The sequence below is a fragment of the Tachysurus fulvidraco genome, chromosome 13 (genome assembly GCF_022655615.1).
Source record: "Tachysurus fulvidraco isolate hzauxx_2018 chromosome 13, HZAU_PFXX_2.0, whole genome shotgun sequence".
Taxonomy (NCBI): Eukaryota; Metazoa; Chordata; class Actinopteri; order Siluriformes; family Bagridae; genus Tachysurus; species Tachysurus fulvidraco.
Genome location: NC_062530.1, coordinates 22337340 through 22364392, shown reverse-complemented (window position 1 = coordinate 22364392; position 27053 = coordinate 22337340). Strand labels below are relative to the sequence as shown.

Here is a 27053-nt window from a genome sequence, read left to right as displayed (position 1 = left end):
TGAACTGACCACACACGCACCCCTCGGAGAACACATACTTTCTAAGAAACCTGGTTTTATTTTTGCCACCAGCCCATCCAGCCTGAGTTCAGGTCTTCAGACCTAAGCCTGTGTTCTCCACTGAGTAGGTCAGATCCTGACTGGGACAAACCTTTGAGCTGAGAGGATGTGTGTATGTTCTGGAGCTTACTGCTGTGTGTGCTCATGCCTGGCTTGGTCCTGAGGGCGTGAGAACACTGCAGTCTTCTCTTGTACTGTTCTGCAGTTTGTTGCTCTGTGGGGCTCTGTAAAGAGCATGGAGCAGCCATATCAGTTTGCAGAGAATAGGCTTCTGAGCCAATAATACCTGTGTAATGCAGTTTATCAAGGTGTAAAAGACAATAAAAGGTCTGTTTTTGGTCATTTTGTTTTATCCTTAGCAAGAGAAATACGACTGATGGATGATTCATATTTTAGTATTTATGATAGCTGCGGGGATGTATGATGTAAGGCTCATTTTTAAATATATGCTGCCATGTTATCTCTCAGGCTCTGCTATGTAATTTGAGAGAGCCATGAAATAGATGAAAGAAGTGACGAGTTGCTTCAATTGCTCATTGGCAAAGACGAAAGAAAATGCCATTACCCGTACGTTCCAGGTTCATTGTTCAGGTAAAAGTGCCCTCAAAGTTGCAGCCATGTTTAACCTCTTAAGACCCGAATGTCCTCATATGAGGACATAACATTTTCTCACAACTTCATTGTCTATATATATTTATTGTACCAACCTTATATGAGGACTGTTACGTATCATTCTTTTGTGAAACTGCTTCCTTGAAAACACTAATTCAATTTATAGTTATCAGCTATGAATTAAGAGAGAAACAGTCAGTAGAAATTGTAATGTACACAACAGTAGCATACGGGTCTCAGGGGGTTAAAGAAATAGTCCAACATTTTTCCACCTAATCTTTATCCACTGCATTTGTAGGATAAGGGTGATTACCACATAAAGGGTTTCAACATTTCTCAGTATTGTGTAAAGAACAGAAAACCTGTTTACTCTTGTATAGATTCTTTGAAGACTTCATTCTATAAAACATTTCTAAACAAACGTTGATATAACGTTCCAACATCCATTTAAACCTTGTAAAACTGTTAAAAACCTGATTTCATGAAGCAATATGAGTTTTCCAGCTCCCAAAAAGGATTGTTCACTAATGTGCTAGAGATGTCGTTGATATGATTGGACTATAATCGGATCTTCAAGGAAATGTCTGCGTATTACTTTATAGCAAGATACTAGAAATAGAAAGGAAGTTTGGTCACGGTGATCATCTTTAACTGTAACGATAAATAATACCACAACAAAACAGATTTTTACTTAACTGTTTTTGTCCATCTGCAATTATTAGATTATCTGAAGAAAAAAATCATTAAGTTCTTCCTAGTCATAACAACATATCCCTATATACTGTATATGGGTTCCTGGTTCCTGGTTTATATGCTTTGGCACTCACACTTTGGTTGGGAACACAACCAATATCTTAGTTTTACAGTTTTGTGTGTTCATGAAATCTTGCATGTTTGTTCCGGTCTGTGATTAGGATATTACATAGAGATTTTTTAATCATTATAGATTTCTGTGGATTAATCTTTAATAAGATTTTAACTAAAACTACATACAATATTTGATTGGTATTTTCCTAATTAAACAATATGGAACTAATCTGCTCAAAAACTAACAAAAAAGTAATTAATTTAAACATACATTTCTGAAAGGGTATCAGCATATGTGATAATTATTTTAATATGTGTAGTTATAAATGATCTCGCTCACAAGTGTCTTGCCTTTAGGCCAAAGGCTATATAAAAAATGAACGCTATATAAAATTAAGTTTAATGGGGAGCTACACTCCATTTTCCTGGTGAATAATGGTGCAAAAAAACAACCTTTGAGCTTTTATGCACTCTCTCTGAAGGTATGGGCTATAAACATTACATTTTCAGTGGCTCTTGTGTGAAGCCATTTTTAGTAGATTGTAGAGCAGCACTTGGAAATCAGTACTATATTAAAATAGCTTCAATTTGTTCAAATTGAAAAGAGATAATCAATATTTCTGGAACTTTCTGTATTGAAAAACGGTGAATTGTGAAACAAAGATTATTTATTTAGGATTTTAACATTGATGCAAAAGTCACAGCGCAATTGGCCATTCTGTCTACTCTCTCAGGCAAGATAGTCGTGTTTCGTCTGCCATGTTTAATGTTCCCTGTGATGCAGTTCCATGAGACAGAGAGGGAGTGAAAGTGCTGAAACATAGGTATGTAGGGAATGGCCCTGGCGGAGGATGGCAGAAGGGGAAGAAAGAGGATGTAGAGTGATGGCCAGTGGTCTATCTATGCCCAGCGTTTGATGTGTTCAGGTTTTAGGAGGTAGTATGGGACAATATGCCACACTCAAATAATGGGAAGACAGAGCAGGCATTCAGCAGCTTCACTGGGACTGGAGTCACAAAGAGAGATGAGGCACCACCAAGTCTTACTTTCCCTCAATACCCCAAATTCCTTGTTTGTGTGTGTGTGTGTGTGTGTGTGTGTGTGTGTGTGTGTGTGTGTGTGTGTGTGTGTGTGTGTGTGTGTGTGTGCCTACAGTTCACTTGTAGATTTGGTCTTGTGTGTGTCAGTTATTGCTAAGCCTGTCATCAGTTATTTTAATTGGGCATTAGATATTTCATAATTGCTATTTGTCCAAAAGTTATTGGACTGACCCTAGGTAGGCTTTTTCATTTATTCTGGAGCATTCATCAACAAGAGAAAGAAATGAGTGAGGTTAGGCACTACTGTCAAAGAAGGTAAGAAGGTCTGGTGAACACATTCAGCTGTCAAGTTCATCCCAAGCGTGTCTGTGCAGATCACTCATTTCCTTCAACACCTACCTTAGCAAATTATGTCTTTATGGAACTGTTTGTATTTCTTATCACAATCATTTAAATCTGGGTTGATAGATGACAAATTAGTGGCCTGACACCAGCTGGAGTGCTCACGTGATGCATTTACTGTAACTATAACAATGCTCCTATCAGTTTTATTACATAAAGATGAGGAGTTGTTTGCCTTTGCTGTTGCTTTGGAGGCAGAAAATCAAGAGAAGAGGAGCTGCATGATTTGACTGTTTGTAGGTTGACACACTTGGGCATGACATTGGGTACAGGACAGAGACACTTAGGCAGATGCAAATGTAGGTAAGGCAGCTTTAATGAGCACAAAACCAAAACTTTAGGCAAGGTTAAACAGGCACAGGTCAGGTGGTTAACACACAGTGGGCTAGGCAAGAAAGTGTGAAACTACCATGGTCAAAACCTTGAGCTAAACTATAATTTAAAAAAGCTTGGGTTTTTTCAAAAGGGCTTACTCTGGAGGTCCAGTCCTCTGGGTGGTTTGAACAGAACTCATAGGAATCGAGTGGTCTTCTGGCTGTTTAATGATAGCCAGAAGTGAGGCTAAAAGTGACCCTCAGTTTCTCCAAAAACATTCCCCACACGCTGGATTTGTTTGACAGTGTCTTGGGGGATCTTAAAGTTGCAGATGATGTGGGTGAAAAGCAGAGGGGACACTGGGCAGAGTATTGAGGTGCAGGGACTTTGCGGACTGAGGTGTTGGGAGAAACAATTAGTAATGACTAGGATGATTGTGTTGTCTTGGGACATGTGTATAAGTAGATATGTGTGAGAAAGCCTAAGGCAAGGTGTTCTTTGTGCAGAGAGATGGCTGGTTATAGCAGGTGGTAGAGTCTGCTCAGCAGGTCCATGGCTGAGTCAATGGTGAGCTGCTCATTATGGCATGCTAAAAAATATGAGAATCTCTGGTTTCAGTCCACGATGAAACACAGCCTTGAGGGCAAGGTGTTGTTCTAGCCACTTTCCACTGTGAAGGTCGAGAACTCAAGTGAGTAGATAGCATGCTCGCTGTGTGAAGGTTGGCTTCTCTGCTCCTGGGCGTATGATCGAATGCACATTGGAGCAGTCTGAAGAATGGCTCACAGGAGATGATGGCTTTAGCTCCTTGTTCTCAGACAATCTGGACCAATGTCAATGCTGTACCCGAGTGCAGAGTTTCTGTGGCTCCAAAAAACTCTTGTGACTGACTAAATACAAAGAACACTTAAAACTTTGCATTGTGAGATGTCACCTGAACATTTCTGCATATGGTCAAGGTCAAAACAGGCAAAGTGAAATGAGTGTGTTGTTTGTGATGAACTGAGTAAAACGAAGTCCTTTTTTGCCATGGCTCTGGAAAATGTGTGTTTTTGTGATTAATATGATGATGACAGTGAACAGGGAAGTTCCTGTGTGTTCCGGAAAGTGCACTCCATTGAGGTCATGTTTGTAGGCCATGGAGCATGCTGGGAAATATGTGATGTGTTGTGAAATTTGTGTATCGTCATGTCTCAAAATGATTTTTCTCTATTTGTTTCCGTAAATATCTTTATATTTAGTCACAACAAGCAATAAGTCTTTTTTTTACCAGTACTTTGTGCTCCATATTGTTTTTTTCTTGCTTGCCCCTTAATTGCAGCACCGTTGAGAGCTTAAAAAGCATATCAGTCATATTTCTGAAATATGCTACTATTTCGAATCATAAAGAAACAGTTTGATATTTGACAATACCGCTGATAGCTTTAGTAGTCTCCAATCGATATGTGACCTGTGGTAAATCTACCGTTAATTTGTGAGTAATGATGATGATGCATATGGGAAAATATTTAATTAAATTATTTATACAGTGTAAAAATATATATATATATATAAAAAAAAAAACATGTTGACTCACCACTTATTTGCCCTTTGTTCACTTACATGTTCATCTGCTTTGCAAAGAATTGTGGGAATGTAAAATGGATCAGGACTGAATCCTAAATTTATAAGCTCTGCCATTTCTGCACAATTTCAGCCAGTCAGTATGTTACAAATATCGTTCCATAATACAGCGTGTCATGAAAAATGGTATACTTATGAATGATTAACTAACATTAGAAGCCTGATTAGACCGATACTCCATCACCATCAGTTAAAATCCAGGCTGAAGTGTGAACATCCAGAACGTTCAGACGTGAAAGCTTGTAATTTATTTTCCACAACGCTATTATCGTTAATTATAATAATTTCTCAGGTTATAATTGTTTTATTTAAACTGCATTATCCTTAAAGTCTACTTTCTCTCCATGAGAAATTTCTGTCTTCTGCTTTAATAGGACGCTATGCATTTCACTATAATTGTATATTGTCTGCTTTCATGGACTGTGTGTGTGCCAGTTTCTCTGCTATTGAAAGGCTTAAGGGCAATATCATCTAAGTGGCACCTGATCTGACCCTCTGCCTCACTGTGGAGCTTATTAGTTGAAAGTGAGAGAGTGTGTGTGTATATATGTGTGTGTTTGTGTGCCCTTGTGGGTTTGTGTGTGTGTGTGTGTGTTCACCTCACAATCTCAGAAAATTATAAATGAAAAGCAAAAAGGAACTTATTGCCGAAATAATAGAGCAACAGCTAGTCCCCAATTCGAGCGAGAAAGAGAAGCAAGAAGCAATATAAAATGAGTGAGCAAAAAAACAAAAACAAAAAAAAACAAGAATGAAAGAAAGACAGGAGCCATGTTCCCAATGTCTGCAATCCATGGGGAGGAGTGCAAAGAAAAGAAAGGAGTGGTATTGATAACAAGACCGAATAAAAGAAAAAGAGCACTGCATAGAAGTATAGGAAATAGCTGCCAAGGGAGAAAGAAAAGAGGCAAAAGAGACTGGTTGTGTGAGGGGGTAGAATAACCAGAGGGGGAAAAGATTGAGATGGATAAGGTAAGATGATTGTACAGATAGAGACAGGGCTTACAGATGTTAGGAGGGTTGAGCCAGTCCATTTGGACAGGCCGATTCGATTTTTCCGCCACTCTGCCGCGAGAGAGGTCTCTGGAGCTGTTTATCCTCTGCTCTGAGCCTCAATTCACCTCCTTATCTGCCTTTAAAACAAAGGAAGTATGTTAGGGAACTTGAGCAGCCTTGAAAGATTATAGGTTAATTTGTCAAAGACAAATTAAACGGTATGATTTTGATTAGTGACATGATCCAAGCCAATCATTTCCTGTGAGGTCATATGTTAAATAACACATAAAATATATATCTGAAAATGCATATTTATGGCAATATGTTCTCAGTTCTCAGTGTGAATCAAACTCTCCTTATCTATAGTTGGCCAAAAATGCATTGAAATGCTCAGCGTGGTTGAAAAGAGTAATTATTTGAGTTAGCATAGACTTCCCGGCAGCTTAAACGTAGTCTAGCCGGCTTAAACCAGCCAATCTGGCACCAAAAAATATAATGCTGAGGTCAGCACCATCAAGCTCACATTTTCCCCGATGATGTTTATATGAACATTAACTCAAGCTCTTGACTTGACAGGATTTAATGCACTGCAATGCTGCCACATGAATAAATACCACATAATAAAACATAATTACCAAATAATGATTTACTGCCCTGTTCAGACAGCAGGTATGTCTTTGACTTGTTAAGTTCATCTCCTTTATTGCTCTCTCTTTTCTCTTTTCTCTCTCATCCAGGCTGTGCATGCAGTGGGTATGTTTGAACTGCAGATCCGCCAGTGGCAAAACTCTCTTGGCATTCTACAGAATGGTCAGTGCTGTGACCTCCAGTCCAGCAAGGGACAGCGATGTCCTCAAAGTGACCAGTGTGACACCTACTTCAGGGTTTGTCTGAAGGAGTACCAGGCCCGTGTGTTACCAGTGGGGACATGTACGTTTGGTACAGGCATCACACCGGTCCTGGGTGGAAACTCCCACGGCATGCATCATCACGGGCTTGAAGCAGGCCGGATTGTCATCCCATTCAAATACGCCTGGCCGGTCAGTTCTACTTTATATTATTTAATCAGGTTATGAATCACAAATTGCCACATATACCTTGGGGTTGCATCAGTTCTTTCTCAAAACCAGTAGCGTTTATTATTAAAGGAATAAAATTGCCATTCATGGTCAGGTGCTCTTCCTAATAAGTCTTCTTTTCACCTGACGGCTTTTTAGTTGGTGTGAAATTGGGATGGCATTGATAACATCATGTTGATTATCCACTGTTCTGCTGTAGTAGTATAAGTGTCAGATCTTGGCTCATTACTCACTGCATGGCTTTAATTTTATTACTTTCTTTCCTCTCCCATTCAATGATTAGTCTCAATGGAGGTAGGGAATTCTAACTTATAATTATAAGAGGTGCACCTGCCAAATATATTGATGTCCAGAAAAATGTTTGCCTCTTTTGGATACCGATACGATAATGAACCCGAAATTAGTATTGTGACCTAGTTAGTATTAATCGATCGGGTACACAAAGGAGCATTTAATTTTCTCAGGTTAGATAGTGTTCATGCGCTTAAAGTACAGTATTAGGTATGTTATATCAGTTAGTAAGTTTTATACGAAATGCATTTGCCAGCTACATTAGTTACCTGACATACATACAGTAGTTAGTATGGCAGAGAGTAACGGGTTTGTTTTACTTTGGAAAAGCTCTTCTTCACAGCGTTAAAATATGTCTTTGCTTTCTTTCTTCCTTCTATTATTGTCATGACTTTCTTTCTTTCAGCGGTAACTTGACAAAGATAAATGGCATCATAGTTTTTCCTTTGCTTGAAAACGATAACAGTCTGAATTACAAAGATCTCTCAGGTGTAACCATTGACATGAAACCATCTTTAGACAATCAGATATTGACGTCTACTTGGCGTTAACACACTTGTGATTAAACCAGAACTGACTCTACGTAGCATTGGCACGTTTGTTGAAGGTTTCTTTACTAAAGTCGGATTATTTGAAGCTTTCCGAGTGGTACATGATGATGGATAAAGAGTGAAATGTTTGCAAACGTTATGTTAAAAAATCAATCCGTAACATAAACAAATATTGACATTTATAAGACAGGTAACAGTGTTCTAGTGATACTGTAAAGTCAAATATATTTGACTAAACAAAGACTCACATTAAAATAAGACTGTACTGGAGTTCGTTGAGTAAAATACTGGATAAAAAATCTTATGGTTTGAAAGCGTAAGGCACAGAAGCAGTAAACACTGATTAATTCTCTCTAGGTTCTACGTTCTTCCTTCCTTAGCTCTGCCTCTTACTCCCATCCTGACCTCTTCTCTCTCATCTTTCTCTAATGTGCTGCTGTATTTAGTTCCTTTAACGTTCAGCTTTTGGTCTTATTAACATAAATAGCTTTCTCGACAATAAGAACAATCATATCTCGTATCTACTTTTCTTCAGAACTCTCCTCGCCTCATCTAACCGTCTAATACCGGTCCTTTTTCTCGTCTTCGTTTTCTCTTGAACCTGTAAACTTGGCCTCTTTGGTTCCTTCGTTTCCCCCTCTCTCTTCTCCCCAAAAGATCGACCTTTTCTGTCTTATCACCCATAATGGATCAGGCTAATTCCCTTCTAACATTACTCTCACAGGCTATTACTGCTCAATTACAGCGTGACTGACTGTTTCTCCACTTCTGTACCGTGGGTTTCCATCTGCCCTTTATCTCCTCCTTTATGTAGCACAATAGTGAAAGAAGGAAAAGAAGAAAGGAAGAAATAGAAAGACTTAAATACACAGAGACGTAGACGGACGCGAAAGACAGAGGCTAGAAACCCCAAGCTGAATCTATGAAACTTTGCGTAATGTATAAAACAGAATACCAAATTTGGTTTGAGGTTGGTCTGTTTGTGTTTGCTTTAAATTATTCATGTGAAGTTTCCTCAGTGGTGTGGTGGAGACTTTATGGGGCTTTATTTCAGGCTGGATGCAATGCCAGCTACATAGACGCACACACACGCACACACACGACCACATCGCGTAGTTCTCTGTAGTTTCCCAGAGACTTCCCAAACACTCTAGGCTAATCACAGCACCCTTTGCCTCTCCCGAGTCTGCACTCTCTCTGTTCCCACTGTCTGACTGTCTGCGTCTGTGTACGATCAGGCTGCCTCAGGCGGTGGAATCCTTTAAAATGACTCGTCGTCTTTTGGGAGTCTAATGGCTCGTTGTGATCTGTGCTTCCCAGTCCTGTTTGTTTCTGTGTTAGCACTCTAAACATGTGTATATTTCCATCTGCGTTGTTTTATTAGTGTTGTCTGCGGGAGTTTTATGACCTCTGCATGCGAGGTTGCATGTCTGTTCGTAAAGACAGAATCAAATAATAATAGGAAAGCTCATATTATGTTCATAATTTAGGATATATTGAGTCATGATAATGTTTTTAATAAAGTCCAAAGCTGACTGGAGCATTGGTGGAGGAGAAGGAAGTGTTCCTGATGCGGGCCAGCTGTCTGTACAGGGTTGTGTGTCTTTGTAAAAGAAAAAAAGGAGCCTTTCGTGTGTTCCTACACACACACACACACACACGCACACACGCACGCACACACACGCACACACACACACACACACATATGCTCATACAAACTCCCACTTCTTCTAATCGGTTGTTGCTTGTATTGTGTGAACACACGCAAATTTTCTTTGCCTTGCATCATTCAAAAGGACATGGTTTAAGCACAGACACACACAGACATGCACACACTTGTGTTACTGCATCACTGGGAACAAATGTGCACTTTAGGGCATTAATGTGGCCAAAAGAAATGCCTTTTACTGCCAGTTTATATGCCATTCTGTCTTTATATTTACACTTATTTTGGGGGGTTTTTCTACAGTTTTTAAGAGAAACCTTTCAGTACAAAAAGTGTATTCTCTCTTTTTTCTGCCTCACATATACACACATTTCTGTCAGTAAACCTATAAGAATTATGCTGCTACACATGTTTCTATGATCGTGATTAGACGGACTATGACTTTTCTTGAAGTACAGACTTCAGCACATTATACAGTATATTCCATTTAGCATGTTACAGCAGCTTTATCCCTAAATAAGAGTTTTAAATACAGTAAACACAATAAATTATTATTTAGTTTTTGGGATTGGTAGATTTGTGCATATCTGCCTTTGAGCTATGAGCACAACTGTTCCACAAAGCATAATCTCGTGTAGCCAGATCTTCAGACTGACTGAAGGAGGTCTGGACTCCATAGCAGCTTTTATCGGCTAAGGGTAAGAAAACAATCGCAGTTCGTTTTGTTCGGCGTTGTAATATAACATTGATGTCCCTAACAAAACAATCTGGCGTGCAAGCATAGATCATTTAATTAAAGAAATAAGTGCAAATGAATAAGCTTTTCAACTTGGAAAATCCAGCATTTAAGTTGAGCGTAACAGAAGCACTCATTGTAACAGTTGTAAATATGAGGGCTTTCCTCTTCCTGAGCGATGTAGAGAATCAGGTCAGCTTTGTTTTCAGATACACCGTTAAAACACACACACACACACACACACACACACACACACACACACACGTTTCACAGAAATCCTATAGAATCCAACCAATCAGATGACAACTTTGAAACACCTGAAGCGTTTCTAATTTTGTGTGCTATATGCATCTGGCATACAGCCAACGGTTCGTGTGTGTGACATCTCAGACAGGAGCTAAACACCTCCTATATGACTCAGACAACAAAAATGATGTCATATTTTTGGTAATACGTTTGACATTTGGTCTGGAGGTTGTCACAGATACACATGTTCAGGTCTCGGAGGTGAAAAAAATGGATGGATAGTAATGGTGATAGTGTGGTGCAGTGTGGCGATAATGCAATCTAACCATACAAATTCAATCAACATGCCCACATATCAGATATGCCTCTTATTTAGAACCACATGCAAAAGTGACTTAGGTCTGATCTGAAAAGATCGTGTCGACGTTTGTGTTACATTAATGCAGAAAATTGCATCGCTTCATCGTAGTCTTTAGTGTTACTGTTATGAGAGTGCTTACGAAAACGAATAAACAGGTGGGATTTGTTTTTTTTAATATCAGGATCGCAAAGCCCAATATAGCAATATCACATAACAAAGAATTATTGTGAACCTGTCTCACACACCGAATTGTTCCTCATTGGCTAAACCACCAATTAACGTGTGGCTCAAATTACAGTCTCTGCTACATGTTTCGATTAACTTTCCAGAGTTTTTGTCTACATAATGTCTTTCATCCCCATGAGACAGAGTGAGGCATTCAACGGGACGCGTTTCCCGGTATGAGATAAATACAGTCACTCTTATAACTCACACATACACACTCTTCAACAACAACACAAAAAATCCCTCATATTAAAGTCACGCTGTGACACTCTGACACACCATTTCTTTTATTCACTATAGTATCGTTGTGTTTAAAGGGTGGTGGTGGTGGCAACTGTGAGTGTGAGAAAAATCAACCAGAGAAAACCAATCTGGTTCAGTTTCAGGGCAGGGCTGAGTAGAGGGCTGGAGCAGGAGAGAGGGAGGCGGATGGAAAAAAAAAAGAGAGAGAGAGTGAGAGCGAGAGAGAGATTGCTATGAGTAGCCAGTGGAATGAAAGAGCTTCATTATCAGGCCATCTCTGAGCTGCAGGTTGGGGGAAGGAGAGAGGTGGGGAAGGGGGTCTCCTACTGTCCCAGGTGAGGGGACACACAGGTGAACACAGTTATTAGGAGGAAAGCTGAGCCTTCTTGCTTTCTTTCTTTCTTTCTTTCTTTTTATCTTTCACACGCACACTGATCTACTGTTTTCAACAAAGGAAATAAAAAGATTAATGGTATATGTGTGCTTGAATGTGCGTGTTTTTTTTAAAGAACGTAATTGAATGTTACTTTTGAGTCTGACTGATACAAGACACTGCTTTCTTGAGTTCCCCTCTATTAAAGCTGAGTGATATGTATCATAATGATATGTAAGGAATAAACCCCAGCGGAGCGTGCTATTATAGGAAACGCACAAACAATGTTACCAGGCGGAAGGGTTACTGTTTCAACCCTGAAGTTGTTTCTTTTCTAATAACAAGCAAGTATTTTATTCCTCTTACACCCCAGCGGTTTGCCAACTATTACAAGTTTCAATATATTATTGCACACACTGTATATCCATTTACTGTTAATGAAACAGGTTATTATCATATTCCCGTTATCACTTACAGCACATAGGTCATTATACTGTACATACATTATTATCCCCATAAACATTGTTTCCACACCAGCTTTTCTCTCTCTCTCTCTCTCTCTCTCTCTCTCTCTTGAAGTTAAGAAGATTATAAATGCAGCTTGTCAAGTGCAAATTGCAAAGCTCTCTATCCTGAAGGCTTTCCCACAGCAGAAAACCTACTCACCGTTACAAAGCACTGACATTAGAGACTCCTTCCATGAATGCTAAATAAATGTCACGGTTATACAATTTTTCTTGTTACATACCAACCTGTTTTTAATATCTTAAGCATTCAGCTTAGATTATGTGAAACATCTGCTATACATGCACATCCACATGAATGAGCTATTACAATCGTATGTATTTAAATCAAGGGCATTGAGTTAAACTTGTGATTTGAATTACTTTCTAATTGGTTACTAGGTTGTTTCCAGTAGGTTTGTAGTTTTGTTGTTCATATCCTTGTTAAGAACGGTAAAGCTTTGTTGAAGTGTTAGTGCTATATGGTGAAGTGAAGATGTCTTCAAGTATCCTAACGTCATATTACCCTGCCCTATTATTTACCTGCCTCCTCCTGTCCTGTATCTTTCACTATACGTGTGTCACTCTTTCTTACCTTTTTATATTTCTCCATTAATCTGATGTAACAGTGCTTATTAAGGTTTTCGCCGAGGATAGATGGCTGGCCCAGAGAGCAGCCGCAGGCACTATGTGATGACAAAGACAAAACTTCTCACCTCCAGTGAAGTCATCTCTCTTTATTTCTACAGTTCTAATGACAGTAGGGCAGAAGAGGAGGGATAAAAACTGATGAATGCCCCTGGTAAAAGGCTAGAGAGTGTGAGTGAGTGAGTAAGTGAGCGTGTGCTTGTGTGTGTTTGTGAGTGGGTGGGATGGGGTGGGGAGGCAGGGGTGGTGGTTCGGTGGGTTGCATGCATGTGATTTTCATGTGGTTGGACTTTGGACTTCAGGTCACCCTGCTTTCAATCTTTGGGCTTTAAGGCATTAAAATGAATAAGGGTCAGGTTGCATTTAGTAGCCTGAGAGACACGAGGTCACTGAGTGACCTGAGCACAGAGGTGACACTAATATCCGTACTGACCACCGCCACACTGACCACCCACTTTTGTCTCTTTTCTCCATCTATATGTCTCTCTTACTCCGCTGTCTTTTGTCTGTTGTTTTCTTTCCCTTCTACCTGTGTTTTTGTCTCTCCCTGTCTTGTCCTTTTTGTCTGTCTCTTTCTTTCTTTCTCTGTGTCTGTCTTTCTGTCTCACAGTCTGTCTGTCACCACCTCTGTCTATTTGTCTCTTTCTCTCTCCTTCTTTTCCCCTTCTCTCTTCCTCTCCCCCTCTTCCGGTATTTCTCTGACTCTCTTTTTCCCATTCTCCCTCTTTCTCTTTCTCTCTTTCCCTTTTTCCCTCTCAGCTTTTCTCTGATCATTATTCTCAATTACCTTTAGGACATTATTCTCCATTACCTATTGCGGTGAGTCAGGCCCTGCCCTAAGCAGCTCAAATTCCTTATTCACTCTTAGTGCTCGCAGATAAGGAGGTGAAGGTGTCTGTTCACTTTCAAATCTTTTACTTTCAATGCACCAATGGCTTCAGTCTGTTGTGTGTCTATTAGCAGAGTTTAGATTCTGAATGTTTGCGTGGAACAAGGCGGTTAAACAGGGAGGTCTGTGCAGTGATAAGCTGTGGGTGTGGGACTTTCCATGTATAATATTTAACACTGTTCATTTCTGCCCCAGAAAACAAATAGGGGTTTGGTTCTTATTCCTAACACCTTCTTCATGCCGTCGGCTATGCTGCTCATCGCATTCACTAACACTTATATCCCTGTTGCTCCCTTGATGCGTCCCACCTCTGTAACCCTGTCTTTCTCCATATTATGAGGCAGTACGGCTCAGCACAAGTGTGTTCAGTTCAATCTTTTTATCAACGAAACCAATGCACAAATTCTTCACTTAAACAAACACATTACCACATTGTACACATTACAGTGCTAAGCAAAGGTCTGAATCATGAAATAATGGTTTACTGTACACGTTTTACGTCTAGTTAAAGTTGCTAACCTCATCATTAAAGCATGCCAAATGAGGCACGCTGTCTCATGATTACAGCATTTGACACAGGCCAAGAAGGCAGTCTGACTCTTTCCTTCTTATTATAAGCCACCACAAGCTGAAGATTGTCACCAGGCACTCGTGAAATGGCTTTCTTGAGTGTTCGGATTAGTGTGAGGAAATTAAGTTTACTTAGATCTGCCTACCCCCGTCTCCATCTGCCCACACTCACTTTATCTCTCTCCGCTCTCGTGACACTGACACTAATTTTCGTTCAATACCTCCAGCGGTCACAGGTCAAGAACTCTGACCTACCAGCCTCCTTTTGTCTCTCTAATGGGGTCGGGTTTGTCCGATTAAAACGTGGATGCTTTAAAGAATACAGAATTTCTTATTAATATTGTGTGTGTGTGTGTATATATATATATATATATATATATATATATATATATATATATATATATATATATATATATAAACACACACACAATATTAATAAGAAATTCTGTATTCTGTAAAGTATCCACGTTTTAATAGTATCTGCTATTATGTATTTGATATAGATTTTGGGATTATATGTGATATATGACTGTGTTTGGTGTTCTGTGGAGGTTGTGTGTGTGTGTGTGTGTGTGTGTGTGTGTGTGTGTGTGTGAGTATGCTGTAAATCGATGCCTAATCTATTGTTTCGTATTGTGCAAAGTTCTGCCCTAAGTTACCTGGGCATTCCTGCTGCCTGGGAACCAAAGCTACTCACTTACCATAAGGGGGAAAAAATCTCTCCTTTTTCATTCCATGTCTCCCACGCGCACACACACACTGACACACACACTGCATACCTGTGCAGTCACGCATGAAGTGGGCTCATGACTACTCACTCTGTCTTTATAGACTTACTGATCTTATTCTTTCTTTCTTTCTTTCTTTCTTTCTTTCTTTCTTTCTTTCTTTCTTTCTTTCTTTCTTTCTATCTCTCTCTCGCTCTCTCTCATGTTTCCTGCTCTCTTGTTCTTACTTTGTGTCAAAATCCTTCACAAATTTTATGTAAGTGTTGGTCTACCAATCAGAAGGTTATGAGTTTGAATCTCAGGGCCACCAAGCTGCCACTGCTGGGCCCCGAGTAAGACCCTTAACCCCTCAATTGTGAAAAGTAGTAACAGGATTGAAGTGTAGAAGTAGAAAAATACTCAGTATATAATTAACTAGTAACCATGCTAATGGCATAAGGACTTTAAGTGTGTTCATGCGACAGGGTTGAATGCAGCGTTAGAGCTTAAAGCTTTGTGTAGCCTGTAATAGCCTGTGACTGATGGAAACGTAGGTTTCCAACATGCATTTCAGATGATTTCAGGATCCTTCAAGTATTGTTCTGACCATATTTAAAGAAAAAGAGTAGTTACAGTATAGTTGGCTGGGAAAATTTATGTGAAACCTAAACAGAGTTGAGTGTGTTTTGAAGGACACTTTAGCTGTGTTTTATGCCTTCTGCTTTCACTTTTCATCTCCGGTATATTTGCTGGTTTTCACCTCACTTAAAATCAGTACTCTATTACTTTTCACTGACTAGTTGTTCCTCTGAAAAGCTGATATAGTGTCACAGTGTTCAACAGTGTTTAATGACTGGAAACCAGTGCTGGATGTGTGTGAGGGGAATGGTGTGCTATCAGGGTAAAAGCATCTGAGACTTAGACGACGCTCCGGACAACATGTTTTTGATTGCAAAATTCTATGCATTAGTAAAGAATTGTGTTTGTGTGTGTGTGTGTGTGTGTGTGTCTGTTTGTGTGTGTGTGTGTGTCTGTGTGTGTGTCTGTGTGTGTGTCTGTGTGTGTGTGTCTGTGTGTGTGTGTGTGTGTGTGTGTGTGTGTGTGTGTGTGTGTGTGTGTGTGTGTGTGTGTGTGTGTGTGTGTGTGTGTGTGTGACAAAAAATTAGCTAAACCAAATATATACTTTTATATTTTACTAGATATAAATATATAGTAAAACTTAAAACTTATTAAGCTTAATGAAGTGTATGATAATTAAGCATCAGCTAAAATATCATAATTGTGTAGCATCTACACACACACACACACACACACACACACACACACACACACACACACACACACACACACACACACACACACAATCTCACCCGCATTTACATTTACTGTGCTTGACATACTAAGCAGGAGTCAAAGGAAGTTAATTCCCTTAAGATTCGTTCTTATGTTTAGGGAAGATAAGCTAATAACCCCAGGACATGCAGCGTCTGGGGACATGCTGCTTTAATGATTTCATCTGTGTGCAAATTAGATTGGAATGGAAGTTTCTATAATAAGGAAGAAAAAGGGGAAAAGGTGCGAGCAGCTACCTCGCCTGCCTCATCACCTTAATGTGAAAAGGTGATGGCAACAGGAAGTAAGATTATTAAGGAGAGAATGTGTGTGTTTTGACGATGTGAGAACTCTCGTCTCTTTATGGATCAAATAATAGCAAGACATGAAAACCTGTGTCGTTAGCTCTGCTTTACAGATTTGGCACTAAAAAAAAAATGAAGATGCCAGCGATTATATGAACATGTAATAAGACTCTGGGCCACATGGTGTGATAAAAGCTTTGCTAATTTTGTTGTCTGCTTGATTGTTCTTTCATCTTGTCTTCTTCTTTTTGCATTCCATTGGTTTATTCGCTCACCGTCTTCCCAGCATGTGTGTGCTGCTATACTGACTGAACTGTCTGTCACTCTCACCTTCTCTGCCTGATTATATTTAATGGTTTCTCTGCTTCCAGACTCTGAGCTGCTTCCTCCCGTCTTTTCATTTTGTCCCTGCATCCTCTGTTTATTTCAGATCCTAATCCCTTCTTTGTTTTCCCTCCACATCAATCGCTCTTTTTCTGATTGATGTGGAAATGTTTTAATTTGGGTTTTGGTAGTCTTCAGAGAACCAAGGAGTTGGTAGCTGCTACTTTGCTGTCATCACAGAGATGTTATTACTGAACATCTCTAAGGTCCTGTTGGTTTGATTGGACTCTCTGCAGTGACTAATGAGCAATTAATGTCATGTCAGAAAGGCGAACAGCTCATAAATGTTTACTTTTATTAAACTAACAGATATCTGTCTGATGGGGTTTAACAGACTACCAAAAGTAGGTGTGGTCTAGACTAGAAGGTTTTTTTTTTTTTCTGGAGCTCTAACAATATTCCCCCATGAATCAATGGAGAACTTAAAAAAAATTGCTGCTGGAAACAGAAGTCATTTTAAGTTCACATTCATTCCTTCATTCATTTATTCATTCATTCATTTGTGCATATTCATTTCATTGTATTCACTCCTGAACTCAATCTCTACATCACTCAATTTTATAATTCGTCTTAAACAGACACCCTGAGGAACTTTCTGGTATGATTCATATTTAATGATACACTAAGTTATGAAAATGTCCTTTAAAGCAAGAACCTTCACATATTATTTCATCCGGGTTACTTTAGTTTTGAGCAACAACTTTGTACACTTTTATTGCTGTTTATTTAAGCTACATTAGGGCTAAAAAGGGACTAAAATATGGAATTTTCTGTAAATGGTCATTTGTTTGAAACAAAACAATTCCAATATGTCAACAGGTCTCAGAAGTAGGATCATACGGGTATATAGCATATAATTATAACCTTTTAGAGTGGAACTATATGATCATTCGGTCCCCTGAAGTCATTATATACTGATCAGTTGATAATGATAATAAAGGTCCATAAAAGTGTATACAAAACTATTTTACAGCATCATTTTATAATAGGAATTTATGCAGTATATTACTGTTTCAACAAACCTTTAGCGTTTGGAGAATATTTTTATTTACAGATCAGATTTTCCATCACTTTTTAAGTTTATTAGATTTCAGAATAATAATATTAATAATAAAAAAATTCAAAAATCAGCATTAAACTGAAATACTATGTTTTGTGTATAAATTCATTTTGCATCAAACTTTATGATTAAATATAATGTCCTGGTTGAGGTCCCTTTTTACCTCTAAGTCCATACAAAATAAAACACACACACACACACACACACACACACACACACACACACACACACACACACACACACACACACACACACACACACAGCACCCTAAACATGCTGTGTGCTTTTTTTTTTAACATCCAGACGAGGTAATTTCCTGCGGAAAAACAGGGGGCCATGTTGCAGAACCGCACGAAGCACTCCTGTTATTTTTAAAGTCCTGAAATCGCATACCTTTGTCAGACCAATTAACCCAGGAAGAATTTGACTTTCAGTGAGGGATGGCAGGAGGGAGGGGGCAAAAGATAAAAGCATAGAAAGCGAGGGAGTGAGAAGGAGAATGGGTGGGTGAGACCTTCTGTAATCATAGACCAAAAGAAAGAAAACAAAAGCAGTAGGAAATAAAAGAATGAGGAGATATGGTGATAGTTGTGGGCAGGAGAAGAGATGCCGGAGGTCAGAGTTTAGCACAGGTCACACGTGTTTCATATTTCTCCCAGTAACACATGACTGTTGTTAGAGACTATTTTGTCTTTATCTGTGTGTGTTTTCATGTGGGCATGTAAGTGGAATATAAAATGAGGCTTTTTTTTTTTAGTAACTGGTAACATAATTGAATCTCCTATTCTCATTTTTTTTTTCTCGCTCTCATCACATAACTGGTGTTTGCTTCCTTGTTACCGCACCGATGCCCTCTTGTACAACCATAATGATTAGGTGGAATGCCAGCGCTGCTATGGCAACGTCTACTCTTCCAGGTATGTGTGTGTGAGACAGAATGGGAAACTGTAATTATTACGCTGCTGATTACATCCCGATTGCCTGTGCACACATGCTTGTAATGACCAGATTGATGTTTTGGTGGACAGAAGGTGTGTTCTGACATCTTGGATGCGAGTATGAAGAGGCCAGTGAAAATCACACATCTGTTGCTTTAATGGACTCTACGTGTCTTGAGTGTATATGTTAGATCTGGATATGTGTTTGTGAGATGATGAAGGAGTGAACATGTACTGAAAGTGAACAGGGTTTGGCCTGGCAGAAAGAGGCAGCATAAAACATGTGTATGCAGCATAGGGTGACAAATGGGGTTGTGTGTGTGTGTGTGTGTGTGTGTGTGTGTGTGTGTGTGTGTGTGTGAGAGAGAGAGAGAGAGAGAGAGAGAGAGAGAGAGAGAGAGATAGAGAGATAGAGAGAGAGAGAGAGACCCCGTGGTGTGCTCATGGGAGAGAAAGAGGGGGCAACAATCTAGATGCAGATTGTCAAAGAGTGTATGTAAGGGAAAGGCAGAAAAAAAAGGCTAGGGAGAAAGATGGGGAAATTCCTGTCTGTGGGCAGGGAGTTCTTCCTGTTGGAACGAGATGTTTGTACAGCACAGCTTAGCCGGGATATCCTCCTCCCAATACCCCTGCCAGGCAGAGACAGAAAGAGACATCACTCAAATGAGAACAAGTCCGAAAATTAAGTATTTACCACAAATAATTAGAATTCCTCAGAGTCTGAGGACAAATTTGGACTAAGCATGTATTAAGACCAGGGAGGTGTAATATACTGTAGGTGTAAAGAAAAATAATTTGAAATTGAAAAATTGTTCACAAATTGCAAACCGTAGTTGGAATTTTTTACACACTCCTAATTTCGGCCCTCATTGACTCCAAAATATCAAGTTCTTGAAATTCTTGCCGACATAACTAGGCCTTATATGCGTGTTGCGTACTTCTCTAAAGGAAGTTAAAATCAATTTACGTAGCATTTCACGGTGGCTAAACAGAGTTAACGTTAAAAATAAACAATTTTTAAAAAGTTAGTTTATGTTAAACTTGAGGGAATTTTATACGATGGTTCTATCTTCATTTATTCGCGTCGTCGTTCTTCTTGTCACCAGAGGTGGGAAGTAACAGAGTAAAAATACTTTGTTACTGTACTTAAGTAAATTTTTCTGGTATCAGTACTTTACTCTACTATTTATTTTTCAGACAACTTTTTACTTTTACTCATTACATTTTTACACAAATATCTGTACTTTTTACTTCTTACATTTTCAAAACGGACTCGTTACTTTTAGTATTATTCCTTCTCATTGAGCGCTGTTTCCAGCCTATCATCCTATCATTGTGCGGCTTTTCCCCCATGTGACTGGTGTACTGTATTATTTACTGGCTATCAGACATAGACTAAGGATAGCGGAGCTAACAATGAGCAGCACGTCTACAAAAGGAATGGCCAATGTTAATTCAGAGGGAGTCACCGATGTTAAAATAACTAACAACGAGGACATTCCTGAACACACATGGCCATATATGAGGGAGATGTTAGAAATAATCAACGTCAAAAAGGATTCCTGGCGAATGCGTTGCGAATTGTGTCACCCAGGGGCGGTTCTAGCCCTTTTTTAGGGTGGCTTCAGCCCCCTGTCTGTAATCTTAGCCACCCTAAACCTATAAGGATCATTTTTACTTTCATAAATAAACAATAAAAATGACGTTAAAATGCAGGACATGTCGTCGATGGGAAAGAAAATTATTTATCGGTTTGATCCAAGAGCGATTTTTTTTTTACTTTGCTTTTATGACATACTTTTACACGCGTGTGTTGTAGTCTTTCAAAAGTGCGTCTTTAGCTGTCTGCTTTATTTGAACGGAAAAGCACATGTACGCACAGCGTGCACGCGCAGTCAGAGCTGGAGGCATTTATCTATAACGTTAATCGGCGGAAAGACGCAAAGACGGCAACCAAAAGCAGTGAAATTTCACTATTTTTATTACCAGAGTTGTCATATAATATATAGAACTCTTCTTGTTTTAAATTCTCACTGAGGGCTAAACCCCCTAAAGATGAAATCCTAGAACCGCCCCTGGTGTCAACCCAAAAAAACATTTTGGCATTAACATTAACATTAACATTAATTTTGTCATTTGTAAAACATCACAATAATTTTGAGTTGTGTTCAATGACAGAGCTGGAATCACCCTACAGTTTGGGATATGGCCTTGGTGATACACTTGGTATACATTACATTTCCAAAAGTATTGGGTCACCTGACCTTTCCTGCTATATGTGGTTGTTTTCTGATCTCATCCCTACTGAACACCTTTGGGATGAATGTGAACGCTGACTCCACCCTACACCACCTACATCAGTGCCTGACTTTCGTAACACTCTTGTGGCTGATGAACACAAATATCCATCAGCACACTCCAAAATTATACATTCATATACATACACACACACACACACACACATATATATATATATAACATGACATCCAGTTACCAGCATGACACTAAACAGGTAGTAGTAACGGCGACTTTTTACGTCAGAGCCCATACTTCTTTACTTTAACTTGAGTAAAAGAGTGTAGTCACTACTTCTACTTTTACTGGAGTCTTTTAAAAAATGAGTTTCTGTACTTCTACTTGAGTAAAGGATGTGTGTACTTTTGCCACCTCTGCTTGTCACAAGGTTAAGAAAAGAAATGTGCCGAGTGACAAACAGAAAAATAGATGAAATCAGATATAACTGGTCAAACACTGTGACATGGACAGAGATTTGATATAAGAATATTTTTCATTTAAGAAATTTTATTGCTTTAACAATTTAATGCTCACAATCCGTGTGAGTTTTTCTCAAGTTTTATTAAGCATGAAATATTTTCTAATATCCAGTCTTGAACGCAGCATTTTTCTCTATTGCCTCCTTAAAATGTTTAAAATGCTGGCCTTATTTTTAGCCTCTAGATTTTTCAGACCAAAATGTCCATTAAAAATAAAACGTACATTAATGAGGGCACGTTAATCAGATGATGTTAACACACTAATCAGATGCTAGTTGTAAATTTGAGTACTTAGGTTTCGGTAGTGTAAACTTAGCCGTAGTTATAGCTGGAAATAAACGCTACGCAGCACAATGTGCAGTGTTACATAAACTCCCTGAGAGCTTATATAAGTCGAGCTGGACATAATCCAGTGCTGTAATAGTTGATGTGACACTGGAGAGGAAGAGAAAATACGGAGAGCCGATAGGACTCGTTCCCGAAACAAACACAGTCATGGGAAGACAGATGTATATAGAAATCATTTGTCTAATGAAAGCAGTGGGGTAGCGGGCAGAGGAATGAGAGACTCATTTGTGTGATACATGGCTCTTTTAATATTCCTTCGATTATTTTCTATTCTTTTTTATTTATTTTTTTTAGTCTAAGACACCCAGTTTCAGGATGCTTGGAAACACATTCATGCTAGCTAATATATGTGTCCTCTAGCTGCTAATTGCTGTACAGAAAGAATACGCTGTAAAATTAAACCATGAGCACAAAGGCTGCTACTGTATTAGGAATAAAACACAAATCAACACGTTGTTGTGGAAATGACATTATTTCCTGTCCAATGTGACTCAGATGAGGATGAGATTCACTTCAGAGCCTGCTTCCGGCTCAAGGTTTCTTCCACATACAGTAACATCTCAGGGAGTTTTTCCTTGCCACTTTCGTGCCTGGCTAGGAATAGATGTTAGAGATAGATTCTTATTTAATTTTAAACTTTAAATTTTATTTCTTTAGTTCTGTTTCTATGCTTATGTAAAGCTGTTTTGAGACAATGTGAACTGCTAAAAGTGCCATACAATTAAATTGAATTGAAGTGAATTGAATTGGTGTGAGTGTGTGAGTGAATGAGAGTGTGTGTGTGTGTGTGTGTGCCCTGTGATGGGTTGGAACTCCGTCCAGGGTGTATCCTGCCTTGATGCCCGATGATGCCTGAGATAGGCACAGGCTCCCCGTGACCCGAGAAGTTCGGATAAGCGGTAGAAAATGAATGAATGAATGAATAGAATTGAATAGAATTAAACAGAGGGATTTATTCCGCACTGTTATTCCTCTTACAACACAATAATTTTCCAAGAATTATAATCTTTTTTAGATGAACTAAAAACACATTGTGATTTTCCACGTTTTTACTCCCGTATCTAACGTAGTGTACGTCCACTATCCAAGTTTCTATTGTAACTCATGTCATGGCAGCTGAAATTGTCAGAAGTTACTCAGATCCTCAAGTCATTCCAAGACAAAACTAAATGCACATGACTCCTATAGCACAGGCTTTGTGTAAACAGCAGCATCATGGATGTTAAATAAGCATTTTAAGACCATCTGTTCCTGTGGAAGTAACACGGCATTAATCATTTCCGCAGCTAGACAAGAGTCCAGCATGCATTATAATCTGATGTTGTAGGTTTAGTGGAGCATTTATCATCTCTGTAGATAGACAAACATTCAGCATTTACACACACACACACACACACACACACACACACACACACACACACACAGCGGCATTAAGGCACCACACGGACTAGTGCTTTGTCATCACTGCTGATATCATTGTCCCAAACAGTAAAAAAAAAGTCAAGCCCTCCAGTCTCTGTGATCTTATCTCGGCCACTGTGTTTTTAAGCATTGCTGTTGTTTACAATGTGATCTTCCTGTATCTGTGAATGCTTGCCTTTCTTCTTAATTTGGCTGTGTATTTTTGGATGTGTGTGTCTGTGCATGTGTGTGTGAGAGAAAGATTAGGACACTATGGCACAGACATCCAGTCAGACAGGCATACGTCACAGAAGCCTTTCCTGATCCCTGTGGGAAAGAACTCAGGCCAGAGTATACTGGATTAACCCTGTTAGACACACACACACACACACACACACACACACACACACACACACACACACACACACACACACACACACACACACACATACACACAAAGATACGGTACACATTCACACATGCCTCCATTTTCCCTAATGGTTCTGACAAGTATGATGAGCAAATTCTTGTCTCTAGATTTATTTGCTGTGAGGACATGAGCTCCTCTAGGACTTTAGCTGGTTTGTAATATGTGTGTAATATAATCCTGTGTACTGTTTATCACTTTCATATCCATAGTGCAGTCTTCCCATCCCAGAGCGGCTGTATGTGAGAGAGAGAGAGAGAGAGAGAGAGAGAGAGAGAGACAGAAAGACAGAGAGACAGAGAGAGATAGACAGACAGACAGACAGACAGACGGACAGACAGAGAGAGCAAGAAAGAAGAAAGAGGCAGACATACAGAGACAGAGGTAAAGAAATATAATAGAGCGAAAGAGTGAGACAAATACAGACAGATTAAGAGAGAGACAGACAGACAGAGAGAGCAAGAAAGAAGAAAGACACCCATATAGAGAGACAGAGGACAAGAAATATAGTAGAGAGAGAGACCAAGAAAGAGAGAGAGAGAGATGGGGCCGTAGCAATATGTCTACTTGCATTTCAGTCCCTTGAACAGACTCATGCAAAAAAAAGAAAACCAAAAGAGAACCGTTTTCAGAACGCATGCACCACTAACACTACTAACTTAAGTCAATGTGGGAAATGTCGGAAATGCTTTACTAATGCTAAAAACATTGTAATCACTGTAACAGTTTTCAGCATTTTCCATGTCCACCAAGTCCTGAGTTCAGGAGACATCACAGACAGAAAGATTGACAAGCTTTTATTTGCTGTGATGACATGCAGCACTCCTCCAGGACAGTAGCCAGGCTGTGCAGTGACACTGACCTCAAAGTGATATTACTTTAATCGTCCCAACTGTCTTTGCCCACAATGTAAGGTTGTGTATTATTACATCTTCTAGCCAGAGCTAAAAATGGTAGAAAAAAGGATTTTAATAGTGATTTTTTTTTCTGCAGCTGTAGCCTGTAGTGAAAAAAACAAAATGGCAAAACAAATCATATTATTTACAGAACTTCCTAAATATCACCACCATTTTTCTTTATACAAAGGTAGATATAATATCCGGTCTTTAAAAATCTGGTTAATGAATTCAGGAGTGTGTTTAATGCCTCGGGAAGGCGGTAATTTTCTCTTCCTTTATCTTCCCTTTCACATTGTCTTCCATTTGCTGTTAGATTATTTGAGGTTCCTCCTTCCTCAGATACAGTACAGTACATCATGGTGCGTAAAAATCTAACAAATATCCATTAAGCCTGTGATACTGGATTATAGGAAACCCTTCTCATGCACAACAGGGAAGGTCTTACAGAAGCCTTTCTGATATCCAAGCACCATCTAGCTAAAAAAATAAATAAAAAAATGAGCCACTGAAAAAGTATACAGGTTTATAACTTTGACTAAAGATCGCATGAAAGCAATCTTCCTGGTAATGTTTTATTAATTCCTGTTCATTTTTACTATTATCAGGAAAGTTTGTCACTTGTTGTTGCTTCTGGTTTTTCAAGTGCTGGAAATCATGTCCGTTGTTGTCAGGTAATGTTTAAATGATATTCCTTAAAACAAATGATTCATTAAAACAAATGATTTTATAGTTTGTCATTGTCTGATTTCTTTATTTATTTCTGGGATTTTCTGCATCACAGTTTAACAGAGTTGTTCATGCAGAGCCAGGATGTGGTTATGAAAGAGTTACAGGATTTTGTAGGTTTATGAATTTGACCCATGACGCGGGAGTGTCCGCTCATACACCCATCCTCTGACTGTATGTGTGTGTGTGTGTGGTGTGTGTGTGGTGTGTGTGTGTGGGGGGGGGGGGGGGGTGTTCAAATGTCCCTTGGATCATTTGCTTATGCATGCTGACATGGCATTACACACAGACAAAAAATAGAGGACCGGAAAGGTGGACGAGGAAGATCTGGAGTTGGGCCATGACTGATGTAACTGTGTGTGTGTGTGTGTGTGTGTGTGTGTGTGTGTGTGTGTGTGTGTGTGTGTGTGTGAGAGAGAGAGAGAGAGAGAGAGAGAGAGAGAGAGACACACACACTTTCGCTTCCTCATCACTTCCTGAGCTTAAACACAAGCCAAAAATCCTCAGTTTATTCTATATACACTGACCTCCTTACTAAACACACACACGCATACACACACTCGTGATTGTGCTTCGGAGGGTATTGCCTACTTCTGTCTTTTGTGAATTTCAATAGCCTCATCTGCTCTTGTTCAGCGTAATCCTGTTTTCTGTGTGAGTATGCTAAATGTCCGGACAGGTTAGGTCATGCCTTCATCAGCGTGACTGCAGAAAATAAAAAATAAAAAACATATAAAAAAAAAACACCCTGAGGCAAAAGTTCAGATTCTGGATGTGTTTGAGTATAATAATAATAATAATAATAATAATAATAAGAAGAAGAAGAAGAAGAAGAAGAAGAAGAAGAAGAAGAAGAAGAATTATTATTAGTAGTAGTATAATTATTATTATTATTATTATTATTATTATTATTATACATTTATTAATAAAAGGTAAATCCTCACATTCAGCTAAACAATTCAGGATTCAATACGTTACCCAAGTTACAGTGCCTCTTGCTATCTTCAGATTTGAACTCATAACCTTATGGCAGAGTTTTAACAGTTGAACTCTTATACACAGCAATAGTCAGTTGTATCTTAGCAACAGTCAGGAGAGCGATCAACTATATTCTTCCATTACAGAGCAGAACATATTAGCTACATTTTTCCAAGCAGATGTTTGTGACTTGCGGCTTATTTGCATCTCGAAGGTCTGATTTAATATAATATAAATCCTGTAAATCCTCAGCAAAAATATTTGATAGAAATCATTTTAAGGTTCCAAGAGTGTGTTGTGTTAAACCTAAACAAGTAATATTGACCCGTAGTAGCATCTGGTTATATAATTAATTACAACAACCGTTCTCTTTAGCCGGTAACAGCTCAAAATCCAATTATGAGGGATAATTGGTTTTTATAGATCAAATTAAATTTCAATGTGTCCTTTTTTACAATGTTTATGTCTTTTAAAAATTCACTCACAGCTTCCCAAGATTTATTTATTTTTCCTTAGACTCACTGTGTTGTGTTTCATG

The 27053-nt window shown here is 39.0% G+C and overlaps 1 protein-coding gene across 3 annotated transcripts in view; it reads left to right on the top strand.

The window, feature by feature from the left end:
- LOC113652782 (protein jagged-1b) overlaps positions 1-27053 on the top strand; it is a 47673-nt gene that overhangs the window by 1616 nt on the left and 19004 nt on the right. For all 3 annotated transcript variants that reach the window (XM_027162063.2, XM_047822693.1, XM_027162062.2), the window contains exon 2: positions 6593-6895. In XM_027162063.2, coding sequence (XP_027017864.1) covers positions 6611-6895 — 285 coding nt within the window. In that variant the 5' untranslated portion in view covers positions 6593-6610. The remainder of the gene's footprint in view (positions 1-6592; positions 6896-27053) is intronic.